Here is an 18,160-nt window from a genome sequence, read left to right on the forward strand (position 1 = left end):
ATGGCACCCATGGCACCCTGCCTTCGTGCAAGGGTCTGCAGCGCCGGGGCTGTCGGCTCACCTGGTGGAATCTTATTAAGTCCCCATCGTCTCACTGCCGGACCTCAGTCTGCCACTCAATGTCGCCGGACTATTTTGATTAGCAGCAACCGCAGTGCGAGTTTACATACCCAATCTGGTGATCAGTGGTGTCATTCGAATAAGCAATCTAGCCATTCCCTCCCTAGTCCTCCCGAAGCTTTGTTGAGCAAGCTGGATTGGAAAGCTTCGTCGTCACCCCCTCCTCCTTTTCTGCACCACCCACTTCCCATCCGTCCAATGGCGCTTAACAGCAACACCAACACCTACAGCACCATTAGCTCGCCGTTGTCAACACCACGCTCCCAATCCCCGGCATCCATCTTTTCTGGTCGGGCCTCCCACACATCCACCATCTCTACCAACAAGCGCATGTCTATATCTTCCCGGAGGTCCCTCACCCAGTTCAACCCAATGTCTTCAGTCAACACACAAGCGATACAAGAACGCATGAAAATGGCTTCGCTCGACGGTCTCCGAGGTTACGCACAGAACCACTACGGTGAAGTTCAACAATACGTCAAGACGGAATACGTCCCCAAGTCACAGGCCACGGGCTTCCAGATCCTCCGCGAACCCTCGTGGAACAAAGGTAACCAACAAAACCCTATCTCGAACTCTCCCCTTCCTGTTGGGTGAGCTCGCCGGCCTATAACATGCTAACCGAGTCCGCCCCTTCCACCTCCAGGCCTTTCTTTTACACCAGACGAACGTGTATCAAAGAACCTCACCGGCCTCATCCCTCACGCCATGGAAGACGTAGAAACCCAAGTTGCGCGATGCATGCACATGATCAACACTAGGTCGACCCCCATCGACAAGTACTTGTATCTGTCATCGCTCAAGGACACCAACACCGACCTGTTCTACCGTGTCCTGATCGACAATGTCCGCGAGCTCATGCCTCTGGTCTACACGCCTACCATTGGTGATGTCTGCTTGCAGTACTCGTCCCTGTACACCCGCCCAGAGGCTCTGTACATCTCCATCAAGCAGCGAAAGTCCATTCGCACCATCCTGAAGAACTGGCGCTACTCCAGCCCCAAGATTTGCGTCGTGACTGACGGCTCCCGTATCCTGGGTCTTGGCGATCTCGGTATCAACGGTGTCGGCATCTCTGTAAGTCACTAAATCCAAAAACCCCTCCCCCGTCAAGATGGACTTGCCAATGCGTTGCACTGCATGTGCGCAAATATGCGTGGCTCACTTAGCACGTGAGCCAAGTATAGCGTGCATATGCAGTTCACCATTGGCGTGGTTCTACTTTGACTCGTTCTAAAATCGTAGGGCTGCATCACTGACCATCCCCAGATTGGCAAGCTGGCCTTGTACACTGGAGCTGCAGGTATCCACCCTGAGGAGACTCTGCCTATTGTGCTCGACTGCGGTACTGCCAACGAGACCAACCTGAAGGACCCCTTCTACCTTGGTCTCCGTGCCCACCGCCCCTCCGTCGCAGAGCAGCAGGCGTTCATGGACGAGTTCATGGAGGCTGTGAACGATGTCTTCCCCGAGATGGTTGTCCAATTCGAGGATTTCGAGACTGAGAAGGCCTTCAACTACTTGACCCGCTACCGCAACAAGTACAAGTGCTTCAACGATGACATCCAGGGAACTGGTGCTGTCGTCCTGGGAGGGTGAGCAACTCTGACTTGGCCAAACGTTTTTGTTCAATTTCTGACTGACCCCTTTTTGTGTAGATACATTGGAGCTGTCAACCTGTCTGGTGTACCCATTGAGGAGCAGCGCCTCGTCTTCATGGGCGCTGGTTCCGCCGGTGTTGGTGTCGCCAAGCAATTGGTCGAATACTACACTCGCCAAGGTCTCACCGAACAGGAGGCCAAGGAGAAGTTCTGGCTGGTCGATACCAAGGGTCTCGTGACTGCCGACCGCGGTGACCGTCTCGCTGAGCACAAGAAGTACTTCGCTCGCATGGACAACAACGGCCACCAGTTCCGCACTCTGGAGGAGGTCATTGAGTACGTCCGACCCTCGGCCCTGGTCGGCTTGACTGCCACCTTCGGCGTTTTCACCGAGTCTGTCGTTCGTGCCCTCAAGGCCTCGGTCGACTCTGGCGGTGTCGGCCGACGCCCCATCCTGTTCCCCCTCAGCAACCCCCTGACCAAGGCGGAGTGCACGTTCGAGCAGGCCATCCAATGGACCGAAGGTACTGCCATCTTCGCTTCCGGTTCTCCCTTCCAGCCCCTTTCTCTCAAGTCCAGCGAGGGATCCGTGACATACCACCCCAACCAGGGTAACAACGTCTACGTCTTCCCTGGTCTGGGTCTGGGTGCCATCCTGGCCAAGGCTACCAGAATCACCGACGACATGGTGTACACGTCTGCTGCGTCCTTGTCGGAGACTCTGGATGCCGAGGAGATTGCCAGCGGCCTGATCTACCCCAAGATCGAGAGAGTCCGCGAGGCCAGTGTCGTCGTCTGCCGCGAGGTGATGAAGGCGGCCCGCCGCGAGGGCGTCAGTGCTCTGCCCGAGGAGCAGTGGGTTGAGTGGGAGGAGTGGGGTGATGTCGCTTTGACTAAGTGGATCAAGGACCGCGTCTACAATCCCCTTAAGTAAAAAGTCATGATCGGTTGATCATGCATGGCGTTAATGGTGTGTGTATTCTTTTCGTCGGACCAATCTGTTGGCTGGTCACTGCCTCTTAGGAAGAAAAGGGGCTTTACACGATATCCCAGTTACGATACGTCTTGGAGACGCTTGGTTCGTCGCCCGGCAATGGATCCTGAAACAGCTTGGAGAAGCAGGTCATGGCATAATTAGAGCCTCGGTAGAGGGGGTATTTAAAATAGAGTACCGTCAGATGATAAATAATCAGTTGTCTTTATATTGCAATGCTGCTGCCCGTTCCATCACAGCCATCCATTTACTATGTGATTTGCTAAGGGGCCTTGTTTAGAGACCACTCATTCGGACATAAGTCCGTTGTTGTGGTTATCAGCGATTGCCGTATTCAACCGATGAATGTACCAGATTACATAAGGGTATCACCGCAGCTTCCCTTCATGCTGGCTTACGACCAACGCCGGGGTTGTCCAGGCTCCTCAACCGTCTAAACCCTCCCTCCATGCCCGTGGTTTGTGCCAAGTACAGACGATCTTGATGTGCCAGATCGCCCACCTATCATCAATCGCGGCCCTCACGTCGCCATTGCTTGATCATTCCGGTGTCGGAAACTATATCGCCCAAGGCCGGCACCTTCAGTGTCAGCGCCCTACAGACTACATACTACATTCTCAACATCACTGCATAGTACTCTCCCACTCGGGGTCCTGCGGGCCTGTGGGAGCTGTTCACCTTAGGGGAGGGGGGTTGATACATTTGCTGCACAGCAACAAAGTCGCCATGCGCCTCAAACCCCGACCCCCATCGTCCCGGATACTCATTTTATCAGTTAGTTGGACGCAGTCCTTTCTCTTCATGGTTTTCTTTAAACAACTGCAGTCATTCTCATTGGAAAAATCGAAATCGCCAGGGTCAATACGTAATAATCCCCTTTGTGTACACACACACACACACACATACATGCTCGGCTCGCGACTCGGCTTTATTTACTCCACCACGCGGAGATCCCATCCCACGCCGTAAACCGGGATTCGTTAGCTCACATCTTTCCCCCAGATGCAGATGCCCAGGGGGTCAACAACACCCACCACTGTTCTACCCGCGCGTGGGATATTCCCCGGATTTTCTCAAATCAAATCTGCTTGCTCATTTGTGGTCCGAATCTCCCACACACACACACACACATTCTCACCGTCTGTCTCATTTTGGTCACCCTTCTTTCGAGACATCCATCTCGGCTCGCTGCCTGGCTTTGGCCTGCTTAAGTCGTACAGCTAGGGCTAGGTGGCGTGGGTGGCAACTGTTCGTCTCCCCTTTACGTGCGTGTCGGGTGCTGGCTTCCGCCAAACCGGGCCGGTCCGCTCCGATACACTTCATGGGCCATGGCGGTGGACGATAACCTCCCAGAAAAACGTGCCAAGGACGCGGGCTCGATCTCTTCCTCGCCGAGTCGTGGCTCCAGCGATGACATGGGATCGACAGCAGCAGCCGCAGCAGCCGAGGCAGCCGGCGTTGAGCGTGACATTGAGGAAAAGTCCATCGGGGTGGCCCCTGAGCTGCCGCCACCGACCGGCAATGTTGGGGGCGCGCTTGGCCAGGACGGAGGGAAGACCGGGGCTCCTGCCTCTCAGACTCGTTCCAGTGGTGGTTCGTCAACGCGGTCAAGAGCCCTGAGTGTCGTGCCTCGGTCGCATCGAAGGGGCTGTTCGCATGGCTGGCCGTGGTCCCGGAGGTGAACCGCCCCTATGATTATTCGAGGCGAGTCAAGTGGACCATTACCATCTTCGTCGCGATTGCTGCTGCGGCAGCTCCGTTGGGGTCGGCTATCTTTTTCGTGAGTCAATACCTTGAAGTCTTCATATGTTGTGAAGATATGCACACCTTGTTCATGGCATGTGCTGACCCGTTATCTCAGCTGCGCTACCCGACATAACCAGAGATTTTGGAGTGTCTTCGACTATAGTCAACTTATCAGTGGCCTTTTACATGTTGAGCATGTCGATCTTCCCCTGTGGTGGTCCTCCTTCTCCGAGACTCTGGGGCGTCGGACCATCTATCTCGTCTCCTTTGCCCTCAACGTGGTATTCTGCCTCGTTGGCGGGTTCAGCGTCAACATCGCTATGCTTATCGTCTTTCGGATCCTTGCTGGCGGCGCGTCAGCAAGTGTACAGGCAGTGGGCGCGGGCACCATCGCCGATATATGGGAGCCGAGGGAGCGCGGACGGGCTATGGGCATGTTCTACCTGGGTCCTCTAATGGGCCCGCTCCTGGCGCCGATCATTGGGGGCGTGCTGGCCGAGGCGTTCGGTTGGCGCAGCACGCTGTGGTTTCTCACTGCCTTCGGTGCGGTGGTCTTCCTCTTGATATTGTTCGCCCTGCCCGAGACTCTCGCGATGAAGAAGCCAGCGGTAGCAGCAGCAGCAGCCGCTGTAGACAGTGACACGCGTGCCGCCGCCGCCGATGGAGCCGAGTTGTCCCGTGTATCCACGACGCGGTCTATACAAGTGCGGACCAAACACATGGCCAAATCCCTCAAGCGCTTCTTCATCGACCCTCTCCAGGTGGTAACCTACCTCCGGTTCCCGGCCGTCGCGATCACCGTCTACTACGCCTCCATCACCTTTGGTTCGCTGTACGTGCTCAACGTGTCGATCCAGTCGGCCTTCTCGGCGCCGCCGTACGGCTTCTCCTCCATCGTCGTCGGCCTGCTGTACCTGCCGGGGTCCCTCGGCTACTTCGTCGCCTCCCTGCTGGGCGGCCGGTGGATCGACCGGATCATGCACCGCGCGGCGGAGCGGGCCGGCCGCTACGACGCCGGCGGCCGGCTGGTCTACCTGCCCGAGGACCGGATGCGCGAGAACGCGTGGATCTCGGCGACGCTCTTCCCGGGCGCGCTCGTGTGGTACGGCTGGTCCGTCCAGCACGGCGTCCACTGGATCGTGCCGGGCCTCGCCAACTTCTTTTTTGGGGTGGGCAGCATGCTCGTCTTCAGCGCCGCCACCACCATGCTGACCGAGTTCATGCCGCGCCGCAGCAGCAGCGGCGTCGCCCTCAACAACTTTGTGCGCAACCTCTTCAGCTGCACGGGCGGCGTCGTCGGTCAGCCCTCATCAACGTCATGGGCCACGGCTGGCTTATGACCATGCTCGGCCTCGTCGCGTGGCTGAGCGGTAATGTCTGCATCTGGCTGCTTCGGCGGAACAGCCAGAGGTGGAGGGCGCAGATGGACAAAGCGCTGAATCAATGAGAGAAGTGAAACTCCTATGGAGAAGGAAGACGAGGCGTCTCGCCGTGTTGAGGAACCGGAAGTCCCAGCAGAGCGCTGCGGAGAAGATCCGACCTGATGATATTGATGATGATGATGGATGAACCGGCACATGCATATTGATTTTCAGCATACCATGAACTGACTGACATGACCAGTAATGAAGGAACGGGCCCCTTTTCTTTCTACGATAAGATGGACGGAAAGACAGAAAAAAGAAAAAGCGTAGCTTTAGATGATACAACTACCTAGGTACTATGCATAGCTCATGATATCGGATTAAACAAGCGCCCATTCACTTCGCATGTCGCCGCTCAGGAAGTATATACACAGCATTATCCCGTTTGGTACTTATACTGTTCGTTGTAAGGCACTATGTCGTCTTCGTGTAAGAGAATCCACCCTTGGGAAGTTGCCGAGCAGTGGTAGCAGTATATGGGCAGAGAGAGAGAGACACGCAGACACAGACATGACCTCCGAGTCCGGGAGCCACACTGTTGCCCCTGTATCATACAGGGACGTACAATGAATAACTTATTTTGTATAGGGCCATAAGATACCCACCGTACTTGGATTTTATCTCGACAGCAAATGGTGATATCCTGTCGGCATAGCATGGTCATGCATGATCCACGCCCTTTGAGAGGACGTACACTGGCTGAAGTTAGACGTTGCTTAGAAGAGGAGCCTCCCCAGACCGTGTCAGAAACTCAGCACCAAGGGAAGTGTTTTGACCGGCATTGGCCATCACAAAAGCATGTAAGGTGGCGAAGGAGCGCAACTGCACAAGCATTCATACTGCCATGAGATTTAAAGAATAATACCCGGATTTTGTTATGTAGCCGACACATTACACACTATCACACACATGACTGTCTCTTCTCATCATCAAATGGCCTAGCTTCCTCATTTCGCCCCCCTTCGCCCCCTTCTCCCTGTTACCCGCTCACGCCATCCCGTCCATGTGTTGACTCACTCCTCTCTATATACTTTCGCTGGGAATGCGCCAAACAAAGGACAAACCAACACGCCCAAGACCAAACCATGACTCATCGCCAACGATCGACATTATCCACACCACATAAACACACAGGGGAATTATCAAAGCAAAGCTCAACGCTGGAGAACTCCACACCAATAAATGGAAAGAAAAGTTCAGGACATACATATTTGACAGAGAAGCAGAGGGAGGCGGGGATGAGGAAAACAGAAAGTGGATATATAACTGTAATCCCTGGGAAACATTCCGTCTAATGTTGTCAATGCACATGTCCCAGAAGAGGACACAAAAGCAAGTGTGAGGGGAGTAGCCCATGCAACGTCTTCCAGAATGTGCTTCCGCGCCTGGCAAAGCACACTTCAAGGGGAATAAAACGCCCTTCGTAACCTGATCTTGCCCCCGGGGTGGTATATCTAAATAGGAAAACGGCCGTTATAATCTTTCAAAGATATTGTTGTAGGTACCGAGAGGATGTGTTGGTAGATTGGTGGACGACAGCCTCCGTCGCATCTCATAAATTCCAGTCAAATATGCTCGTAAATACTCCGTTTCGTGACTCGTTGCGTCTGATAGTAATGCATAGCTGGTATTCTTGGGGGCGATGGCCCGTTTTCTAGGGTCGCCCGGCCAAACGTATATATGCTTTGCGCATGGGGAAACCATTTTTAGGCATGGCGACAAAATCTCCGCCTTGGCGATTGCGCAATAGGCGACTCTCATTGCTGCCCGGGGTGGTGGCCCACGGCACCATTTTCGAAGCCAGGCAGGACACCACCGCTGATCTCGGCCCATTCCCAATCCAAGGCTGTTGGCAATTGCCATAGGTCCTGAGGCAACAGTGGTTGGAAGCCGCCTACGGGGTTCTGCATAGGTGGCGAAGGGAGCGCCTGTCCAAACCCAGTCAACTCCGCAAAGTTGTTGAAGTCGGGCGTGTCGTAAGTCGCCCCTGTACTAGGATAGTCCTGAGGCCAGCCGTCCTGTCCGTCTCGCGGTGCCTGGCCATTCGAGGATGCGGCAGTGTTCATCGGGCTGTACTGGTTGCTGGTTGAGAAGGTCCCGGGAGACGACTGTCCGTACCCCTGATTAAAGTGCGATTTCGGAGTCGCTGCAGATGATGGTGGCCGCGGTGTAGTGGTGGTTTGTGCATTGCTGGGATTGGGCCGAGCCGGATCATGACTCTTTCTCTTCCGCCGTGCTGGCCCCTCCTTTTCCATCTTATCAATCACCACCTTCGCTATGCGCTCAAATTCCGAGCACACGCCGAGCATGCGGTGGACACCGCCGGTCTCTGCTTCGTGACCCAAGGTGGATAAAAAGGTCACCACCATGTTCATGAGCTTGGCGTCCGACCTGGCGCGGGGATCCACAGGGTTCTGTAGGATGTTCCCAAACAGTGTGACTAGAGCGGTGACCGGGAAGTATAGAACGAGCCTGGCAGCAAGGTTAGCAAACGGAGTCAATGACCGGGACAGGGGCAATCTGACTCACCATACAACTTGGTAGTCGCCTTGCGGGACATATTTGAGAAGCGAAATGCTGGCTCTTGCAGCGGACGCGCACAGAGCAGCGGATGAGAATACCCTAGGGTTGAGCGGTTTTGTGTTGAGTCCCTGAATCGCGTAGTTCGATAGGCGGTTTGTCCAATAGCCTCGGTGGACCGACATGCGGTGAATCGTCGTCATACAGTTGTAGTAGGAGAAATGCAGCATCACAATGTGCAGTATGAGCGGTGTGTGCGAAGCTTTGATGTCGTGCTCGGGGCGGAAATCGATGGGAATGTTGTCTTTCCAGTCCTCCAGTTCCTTGTCGAGCTCGCCGATGGTCTGCAACAGCTCACCCTCGGACAGCTTCTGTGCCTTGACCGAGTACAAACGTTTGTATACGCGACTCTCGATAGTCGTTAGTTCGCACATGACACGGAAGAGGTTCATCTTGCCCTTGCCATCAGCTAGGGGGATATTGCCAATGTTGTCCTCCGGGTCTGCGTCTGGGAGTTCGACGTTCATGTCATCGTCGTCCTGAGCTGGTGGCCGGCCCGAGCGCAAACACAGATCCTTGTCCAGCATGTAGGCGATCCAGAACACGCGTTTCCTCTGCTCGATCTCGACTGGGTTCAGATTGAAACCGCTGCCACGTTTGTGTAAGCCGATGGTGTGGGCCAGCCTGATGGCTGCTGCGATGAGGAGGAAAGAAGGCTGCGGGTTCGGCGTTCCTTGCATGAATGAAGCCATGCCACACAAGGCTTGGACACTGAGTAGATCCGTATTACGCATCGTAAGCTCCGGGAAGACAGCCATGGCGTTCTTCATGTATGCCCATGCTTTGCTATCCTCCTCTTCCGGCACCAGCTTGCTCATAACGCGGAGGCGATGGGCCGTTGCCAAAGCGACATTCAGACTCGCCCACCACCCAGAGCCTTCGTAGGGGTCATTCGAGTATTGCCGCTCCACCAGGTGCATGAACGTCGGTTGGTGAAATAGCGGGAACATGCAATTGAAGTTCTCGAAATAGTCCTTGAGCAGGGATAGTGCTTCGGGCTTGGGTGGCAGGGGCCGGAAGACTCTCCGGTGGAACAAATCGCTAAAAATCTCCGGCTTCCAGTGATTCCATTTGTGATCGTCAATGGAAACTTCCGAAATCATCTCGGAGAACGAATTGTCCCCCGTCTTCTCGTTCACCCACTGGATACCCTTTGGCGAGAAAATCGAGAACCCTGACGACGAGCCAATATATCTCGTTTCGCCTGATTGGTTAGTGACTAGCGAGCACATCAACTCGGACAGAGCTTCCACATCGTCGCCCTTCTTCTTCTCAGGCTCCTTCTCCTTCTCCTTCTCCTTCTGCTTTTCGGAAGGTGCAATAGAAGGCCTCCTCCTGTCATCCTCTCTCATGGGTTCAGGCGAGGTCAGTGAGCTCTGAGGGGTTGACGCAGCGTCGTTCTGTCCAGAAGTTGCTTGCGACGGCGAAGTGGGATTTGACTGGGCAGCCTGTGAAGCTTGTCGCGACTGCTGGGCCTTTTCCGCCAAGCGCTTTTCCAGAGTACCTAGATCCGTTGCCTCGTCATCCTCACCAAGCAAGCCTGATAAGATGAGATTTGTCAGCTCATACAACAAAATATGTATAACGTGTGGGTGGCACCACGCGGTGGCTTGGTCGCACAAGGCGACGTAGCTGAACACCGAAAACAGGACAACCTACCCGACAGTCTCAACAGGCTCTCCATACGACCCAGCCGATTCTCCAGGCCTTCGATATACTTTGCGCTGTGAGGTGAAAAGTGTCAGCAGCGCAAATCCGGGCGGATGGGTGTAGTTTGATTGCAGCAAGCAAGGTTGAGATGAGAGACACACTTACCCTTTGGGCGGGTTCCTCTTCTTCTCGACTTGGGTGAAGACGCAATCCGTCTTGTAATTAATGCAGTGCGTGCATGCCGGCAGCTTTCCATCGCACTTGATCTTCTTCTTCCTGCACATGTCACAGGCCTATATGTCGACTGGTGTCAGCTCGGCCGGCGTACCGCAGATTGCGCCCCCGAAGGCGCAACTGTAATTAGGGACAGTGCAGGCTCACTCTTGCGATCCTCCTCCTCTTGGCCTCGTTCTCGTCGCCCATGAGCGAGCTCGGGTCGAAGCCCATCTGCAGGTCTGGGGGCATCACGGGCATGCCGTCATGGAGGTAAGTTCCGAATATCTGGGGCGGCGGGTTCGCCAATTGCGGAGGGTGCATTCCATGGACGTGGAAACCCCCGGATCGACTCGAAGGTGATCCATCATGGCCAAGGTGTGTGGGTGTTCGCGATATACTTGGTCGTCGTGTGGGCGCGTCGTGAAATAAAGGGCGTTGGACGGTTGCAGAATAATGGTCGGGTGCCGACCAGACTAGCTACGGAGGTGGCGGCACGGCAGATGGTAGGTTGACGTTGGCAATGCTTAGAAAGTAGGATGGGTTCCTGTCATGGTGGGAAATCGTGGATGGGGAATACGGGACACTTGAAACTAGTCCGATAGATAGGGTATATACTAGTTACTTAGGTTGTGATAATCAAACGAAGCAGAGAAAAGGCAGGGAGGGAAAAGACGGTCGGTTGGTCAGTTAGTCAGGCAGCCTTTCTCCAAGAGTCCAGTCCAGGTTCAGGTCCAGGTCCAGGTCGGGTCCAAGTTCGGGTTCAGACAGAGCAGACAGAGCAGGCAGAGCAAACAGACAGACAGACGGCAGAAGATGTAGCTTGCAGTTGTAGCAAGTAGGCGCAGGAAGGGTCCCCCGGGGTTCGGAGGCACGGATGTTCAATTGCGCATCAAATGCCTGCCCGTCCCTCCCAGGAAGTGCTCGCAGGCAGTGAGTAGCAGCAGTGAGTAGCAGTCAGTAGGTGGGGGGTGGGCTGACGCCCGAGATTCAATGGTCGAGGAACCGACAGCTAAAACAAGCTGCAACGCGCTATTCGCCGTACTTGGGTCTTGGTAGGGGGCAGGGGGTCCAGGGGGTAGGGGCGAAGGCTCCAGTCTCAAGATGATGCTGCGCAGTGGTGAGTGCATCAATCAATTCAGGCCAAGCCGATTCGATTCCTCTTAACGCCGTCCAAAGCGTATGTACTTCGGCTTTCGTGCAGCCTCCTGCCTCTTCTTCTCTCTTTCTTTTTAAGCTATCCCCCGCTGGCTGGCGAGTCGCGTGTTCGCGTGGGGTCCTTCTTCTGGTCAGGCTCAGAGGCTTTTTCATTGATTCCTCCATCCATTCCCGTGTTCTGCAAGCCTGCTGCCCACTGCCCACTAGTTGTAGAAATCGCCGAGATTGCACTAGAAAGCATGCGAGACAGCAACGGCCACCAGAGAGTCAGACTTTTGCTCTTCCCACGTTTCTGATCCCGTGCTCGGAAGGGATGCGAGACCCCTACACAGACTACATGGACATCCTCCCTCACTCCCAACTCCCAACTCCCAACTCGCCGCCTTGTTGCTTGGTGAAGCGCCCAATCTGAAATATGAGGAACCTGCAAGGTAACCTTCCATTTCATCACCTTGGGGTAGGTAGCAGGTACATGCGCCCGACTCTGGTTGGGCTGCCTCCGAGAAAGACAGAGAGGGACTTTTTGGGGGTTCGCTTGCTCTGATTCGTAATCCAAACCGGGACTCGCTCGGGGACCTGGAGACCCTCCTTGGCCCCGATCAAACGTACTGCCACGAGCGAGAGGAGCCCACGATTGCGGGCACGATAGACACAAGACGAGCCGCCCGCCCGTATCTGGCCGCCAAATCTGACCAGTGAGATAGAGATAGCTATAGATATAGATATATATAGGCTCAAGGTTTGAATCTGATAGTACATAGCATAGCAGTGTTATCAATGATTTTCCTTTGCTGCATTCCAACAGCGCAGACAGATCTTCTCCCCTACGGATACGACATTAGGTGGTTCGCGTATCGTTGGAGATGCAACATCAGTGCGATGCCTTCCTTGCATCCCAACGCCCCCAGGAGACCATGTCTCGGGATCCCCTCCCAGCCTCTCTCCCTCTGTACCCTGACGTCGCTCCTCGCTACATATAGCGGCATACAAGTGAATATCAACGAGGTTCATGATGGGCCATACACTGTCGGCGTATTGCGTCACGGCACAGCTTCCCCTCTCTGCGCTCTGCCATGCTTCTTTCTGTCTCTGTCTCTTTCTCTCCTTTCTTGCGTACTTACTTACGCATGCATCCTCGTTGCCCCGCGTCATGTCGGCATACTTCGTAAGAGAAGATCTTGGGGACTGTGTCATGCATATCCCCCGTAATAAGTCAGGTCAAAACTAGAGGTTTTGCGCAGGTCGTTCGTGGCACGGCAAGTCGGCATTCTGGTGCCAAGTCGGGATTCCGGTTGTCTCAGGCCGCAGTGAAGCCAGCACTGCCTTGATTCTCTCTAGTAGGGATCCCCGTTGCTACCCTCACGGCGAATGCTACTGTAAACTAATAGAGGATCACCACCCACCACCCCTCTTGCCTCGTGGGATAGGGGATTGCTTGCTATTACATAGATGGAGAGGGAGAGCCAGTCAGAAGTTGGGATACACAAACGGAGATTCCGATCATCTGAACATTTCTATCTCCTCTCTTTTTCTTCTTCTTCTCCTCCGGGTTGTTTTCTACTACTAGTACTGTAGTATCGATGGTCGGTTTGCGATAAAAGGGTCTCGTCATGGACCAGACACAAGGACTTGGGATGAATATACCTACGACTCGTACGGGGGCCCGCCTCGAGTGATCTGCAGCTACATACCATGTCGATTCCATAACCACCCGGCATTTGAATCCCACACACCAGAATGCTCACAAATCGTTCGCCAACATCCCAGATCGGTGTTTTGGAATCAATATAAGGTTAAAGCTTGCCCCAGTCTCGTGTGACTGCCTCCACTAGCCGGCTTCATCCGACCTTGTTTGTGTGTTACCTACCTTGTATTCCAAGGGATGCTGTAGGACGGACACACACACTTACACAAACAAGATACATACCTTGTCAGCCAGCCCTGTGCGTGTGCCCCCGCCCAAGATAGAGATCAAAGATGACTCGCAAGAAACATCGAGCTTCTAGTAATGAAGTGCTCTCGTTCCTCTATATTATAGAAAGAAAATCGTCGCATACTTGATAAGTCAATAGACAGTTGGACAACCACGCCATCGGCAATTTGTCATCTTCCGCCTGAGCGGGTGGTGGTGGTGTGGGTTCTGGGAGTTCACACTGCCCATGCACGTTTCATAAACGTCTCGAAATACATAAAATCAGCGCGTGGAAGGATGACAGCCCGGGGCCGCATCACGAACCATTAACAAGCACAAGAATGCGAGCCGCAACTGGATGATCCCTTGCCTGGATTGTCGGAGCTTTGGGACTGTGGCAGAAGAATGATATGTCACCTCTTGTCTACTTAGATAGAAAATGTCACTCCGTGTTTTCAATATAGCTGGTTGGTTCGCCTCCCGCAGATTAGGGATCATTATGCTTTAGATTATGGAGATCGCAGGCACGAGCATCGGTTCACGTAGCCTGCGAAACGCATCTGGTCTTCCATCTACCGCGGATGGCTATGTACAAAGAGATTTTCAAGCCCGCAGTCGGGGCGTACGCAACGGCGCCAAACAGCAGCGGATCGCTAATTCTCTCATGATTCTTCACTAAATATTCAAACATTAAGAACGCCGAACCCGATGCTGTTGCGCATATCGATCGACACCATAGTCAGTAAGCCAAGTGGTATCAGCTAAAAGTCGAAAAAGGTATAAAACACGGTAAATCAAGAAGGGGTTTGGCCAGAAAAAACGTCCTCAGATCTCTTCCGTAAATCTCGAGGCTGAGCCATGGGTCCGATTGGAGCCGTCTTGTGACGGGTGTGAGCGTCCGAGTGGATCTCGTGCCGGCGGCTCCAAATTTGTTGGACTGAAATGTCCCGTTTCCGTCTGCGCCTTCCGGGCTGGCCCCTCGTGGAACACGGGGACGCCGCTTTCGGGCCGCATAGGAGAGCCCAGGGCCAATCTGGGCATACCAGGTCCACTAAAGAAACCCTGCGAGTCTCTGTAGTACGACATTGATGACTGGTCGCTCATGACCGTGTCACGGTTGGAAGGTTCCGAATAACCATCGCCGCCGTAGTGCAACACAGAGGGAAGTTTCCTGCCCGAAACCTTCTGGAACCCCTTTTCGCCACCCTCGACAGAGGCAGCATCGGTACGGTCAGAATACCGCTTTTGACTTCCCGTCAAGTTCGCGAGAGCAGCAGGGATGGCAAACGGAGCGGACCGTCGCTGGCTCATGGCACTGCTGTTTGCAGTTGCTGGAGGGTGAGGATCATCAAACGGGTTGTCCTTGCCAGCAGCCACGCCTGCACCCGTTATCAGTCCACCGGGGCTTTTGTTGCTGTCCCTCAGCTTGAGAGCGTTCTGGCGTTTCTTCCACCTCAAAAGCATCAGAGCCAGAACCAGCAAGAAGGCAACGCCAGCAACGCTGCCGATGACGCTTCCTGCGACAGTCCCAGGCGGCGTCGGCTTACTACCGGAACCGGACGATCCATCGGAAGACCCATCAGGGGATCCATCGGGGGATCCATCGGCTGAGGACCCCGAGCCAGCACCGCCCGATGAAATCAAAGTCGCCGAAGGTGAAGGTCCGGATTCGGCAGTCGAGTCACCGCCTCCGGCTCCGTCAAAGACGCCAACGGAGCCACCATCGTCACTGCTGGCAGGCGTTGCATGCGGCGAAGAGGATGCAGCGGTTGTTGATGGGGCAATCGAGGCTGTTACATAATCGGAAGATTGGAGAGTTGTCGTAAACGAAGCATTGAACAAAACAGTACCAGACGAATTGGGAAGCGTAGAAGTGGTAAGATTTGTTTCCAGGAATGGCTTCAAAGTCACCGTGCCATTGCTTAAGAGTGACGTCGGCGACGATGACAACAATGGCGACGGCGACGGCGACGGCGAAGGCGACGGCGTGGGAGAAATTATGGCTACGGCGAGTTAGATGCATGTGGCTGGGTCACGAGTGTGCACGAGGAGGATGTGGTGGGGAATGCACTCACGTTGTGATGTCGGGGTGTTGGTGGTGGAAGTGGTGTTTTTTGTCACACCGGAAAACGATGGGAAGGACCCTGATGCAGAGCCAGAGCCCGAAGGCAAAGGAGTGGACGTGATCTTGGCATAAGATTCAACAGTGGGAAACGAAGGTGACATGGAGAGCGACGCCGAAGAATCGGGCTCTAACGACGGTGTTGGCGTCGGGATAATGGTAGGCGACGTATCATCCGCAGCATCGTCGGTGGGTGAAGCGACGGCTACCTTCTGGTCAGGAAGCGCTGGTGCAAGTCCGTTTGGAGGTGCAAGTGCAGAGTTGGTAGGCGGGCGGGGAGCGGCAGCAGTGTGAAGGCTGATGGTCGCACCAGAGCCATCAATCACGGCGATCACGTCGACTGTTTGCACGATGTGAACGACCGACGAGTCCTCCGCTTTTTCTTCTTCGTCCTTCTTCTCCAGGTGTTGGTGTTGGTGTTGATGATGTAGCCTCTTGTGGTGGGAACGAATGTGGTGGTTGTGTGAGTGGTCGTGTGAAATAGAATGAGTGTCGCCCCGGGCCTGAAGGAGTGAAGACCCCGAGACTGATTCGGTCATCGCGCTCTGTGGCGGTGGAAATATGGGAATACGAGACACCAGTGAATGAGTGTTCTGGATTTTCTAGCGGGTGCGCAGGCTGAGCTGGCTGACTCGCTGGGTCCTCCTTTGGAGTGTGTGTATGGCTGGGACGATGCGCTAAGAAGGTGTCGATCGGACTTCGCGGACTTCCATAATGGTATCAAACCTCCTTTCTTTTTGATTCCTCGGGTCGTGATTCGGATTGGCTTTCCCAGACCTTCTCTCTTCTTTTTCTTTCTTTATTTTCTTCTCATCCACACTGGCGTCAGGTCCTGTAGGGGATGGGGGGAGGTTAAGGGCGGGCGCGCGGAGACTCTGTCACCACTTTTGAACGAATGGAAGGCGGACAACAACCGGAACGAAGGGAAGAAGGGGGAAAAGAGAGCTTCAACGGCAACGATGCGACTTGGGGCTCCGATCTCTTTGATAATATGTGTGAGAGTGATTCCCGGCCTACTACCGTACCGCGTACCCTCCTGCCCTCGACTGTCTGTAATTAAAATGAGCGAGGCTTTTCTCCACGAGAGCGCCGGCCATGGGTCAATCCAGGTGGGCATCGCAACCATCTTCCCAATTTCGCTTGAGATTTCAGACAGGGAATCGGCCGCCAGGCTGGCCAATCACCGCCGACGCGCAGGGCACCCGGCCAAGACTTTCTGGCCAAGAGAACAACATTAAACGGAGACAGAGACAGGCCCATTCCATTGGCCACTAAAACCAAGGGATCTGAGCAAACAACTGACCTCCCAAGCACTCCCACCCTATCCTGCGTTTTGTTTGGCTCTCAACTCAAAACATTCATCAACTGTTCACGGCGTATGCCCTCTGCGTGCTGAGGTGTGCCCACATGTCATATATCAGCGCCTCGACACTGGTCCCACGACAGGAGGCCGGCCCGCTACGTACGACACAGCCGCAGCAGGCAGGCAGGCAGTGTGAAAAGTGACCAGACGGGGATGGCGTGCTTGTGCTCCGTACTGTGTTGTGTGTACGTATACGTACCGTATGTTTCGTGGTCAGTGGGGTAGGCACTGGTCACCTCGCACTTGGAAGAAGTGGAAGTGAGGATAAAGATTATGGGCTCGTAGCCGGGATCGTATCATAGCGTGAGGACCGGGGGCCCCAGCAGCGTAGCACCAATCGGTGGATTACTTTAGGGAGTGCAAGGAACGAAAACAGAAGATGCAGGCTGATTAGGTTGCCAGGCACGAGAACTCTGTCGCAATTTGGTTCGACGCCAATCTATTAGTAGACGGCTGTTGCACCGGCGGTTCGTATCATGTTTAGAATAGCATGCGTTTCTCCTCGTGTTTGCTCGCGCCAATGCAGGAACAGTAACAGGAACGGCCGCGGCTGCGGCTGCTGCCTCGGTCTGCCTGCCCGCCTGTCTGAGTGAATGAATGAATGATCGATCTCGGGATGGACATAGATAGAGATCGACCGGCTTCTGTATCATTGCCGTGAGTCGTGGAATGGATATGAGTAGGTATATAGGAGAAGGAAAAGAAGAATACGACGCTGCTGTGCTGTCATCTGCCGTTGCTGTTGTCGTTGTCCGTTGTCCGGTAAATAACCTGGCATAGTTCGTCTGCGACAGGCAATACCCTGCCATTGTTGATCTCGATTTGGGACGCGATCGCTGGTCTTCATTTCCATGGAAAAAATGCACACCTTCGAATTGACTTCCTTTCAAGGTGCATAAGCACACCGGCTTCTGCCGTACGTCGTTGATCGGCACGGGACCATGGGAATAGGATTGTTCAACTGTCCTTGGAGAGTCGGCACAGATAGCTGCCGCGCATGGCTCATGGATTGCCATTGGAAATTGAGAGAGAGTTGCCAAGAGGGCGAGCGCTGGAGCGCTGGAGCAACCCCCGCTCTCGATTCTAGGGGTTTTCATCTCAAGGCATGCAGCCCCATTTTCGGGGGCCCGGGGCTAAATTTGTACGTCCTGCATTTATCTCCTAAATGGCGAGAACACAGGTCTACGTACAGTACGGAGGTTTGCATAATTATACGTCCGTGCAGAACGGAGCAAGGCTATTTAACCAATAGGATATTTTACGTCAACCGTTATTAC

The 18,160-nt window shown here is 54.4% G+C and overlaps 4 protein-coding genes across 4 annotated transcripts; 2 read left to right on the forward strand and 2 right to left on the reverse strand.

Moving 5' to 3' along the window:
* Window positions 1-318: 318 nt before the first annotated feature.
* On the forward strand, window positions 319-2,655 carry PG997_012072 (malic enzyme; the record flags this gene model as incomplete). The annotated part of the gene is made up of 4 exons (XM_066816386.1): window positions 319-670; window positions 767-1,197; window positions 1,390-1,715; window positions 1,779-2,655. 4 exons carry the CDS (start codon window positions 319-321, stop codon window positions 2,653-2,655), a joined length of 1,986 nt encoding a protein of 661 aa, XP_066662078.1.
* A 1,388-nt stretch (window positions 2,656-4,043) lies between these two features.
* Window positions 4,044-5,801, forward strand: PG997_012073 (MFS multidrug transporter-like protein; the record flags this gene model as incomplete). The annotated part of the gene is made up of 2 exons (XM_066816387.1): window positions 4,044-4,321; window positions 4,577-5,801. The coding sequence occupies 2 exons, from the start codon at window positions 4,044-4,046 to the stop codon at window positions 5,799-5,801; spliced, it is 1,503 nt and encodes a 500-aa protein (XP_066662079.1).
* A 1,841-nt stretch (window positions 5,802-7,642) lies between these two features.
* PG997_012074 (fungal specific transcription factor domain-containing protein) lies at window positions 7,643-10,727 on the reverse strand (the record flags this gene model as incomplete). Its single annotated transcript, XM_066816388.1, has 5 exons — window positions 7,643-8,357; window positions 8,415-10,005; window positions 10,125-10,189; window positions 10,281-10,408; window positions 10,497-10,727. Coding segments are annotated over 5 exons (2,730 nt in total), but the record flags the coding sequence as incomplete, so codon positions are not given.
* Window positions 10,728-14,223: 3,496 nt separating this feature from the next.
* Window positions 14,224-16,059, reverse strand: PG997_012075 (uncharacterized protein; the record flags this gene model as incomplete). Its single annotated transcript, XM_066816389.1, has 2 exons — window positions 14,224-15,401; window positions 15,474-16,059. 2 exons carry the CDS (start codon window positions 16,057-16,059, stop codon window positions 14,224-14,226), a joined length of 1,764 nt encoding a protein of 587 aa, XP_066662081.1.
* Between the last annotated feature and the right edge of the window lie 2,101 nt (window positions 16,060-18,160).

This window comes from Apiospora hydei (assembly GCF_038363865.1).
Source record: "Apiospora hydei strain CBS 114990 chromosome Unknown utg000009l_segment0_segment0, whole genome shotgun sequence".
Taxonomy (NCBI): Eukaryota; Fungi; Ascomycota; class Sordariomycetes; order Amphisphaeriales; family Apiosporaceae; genus Apiospora; species Apiospora hydei.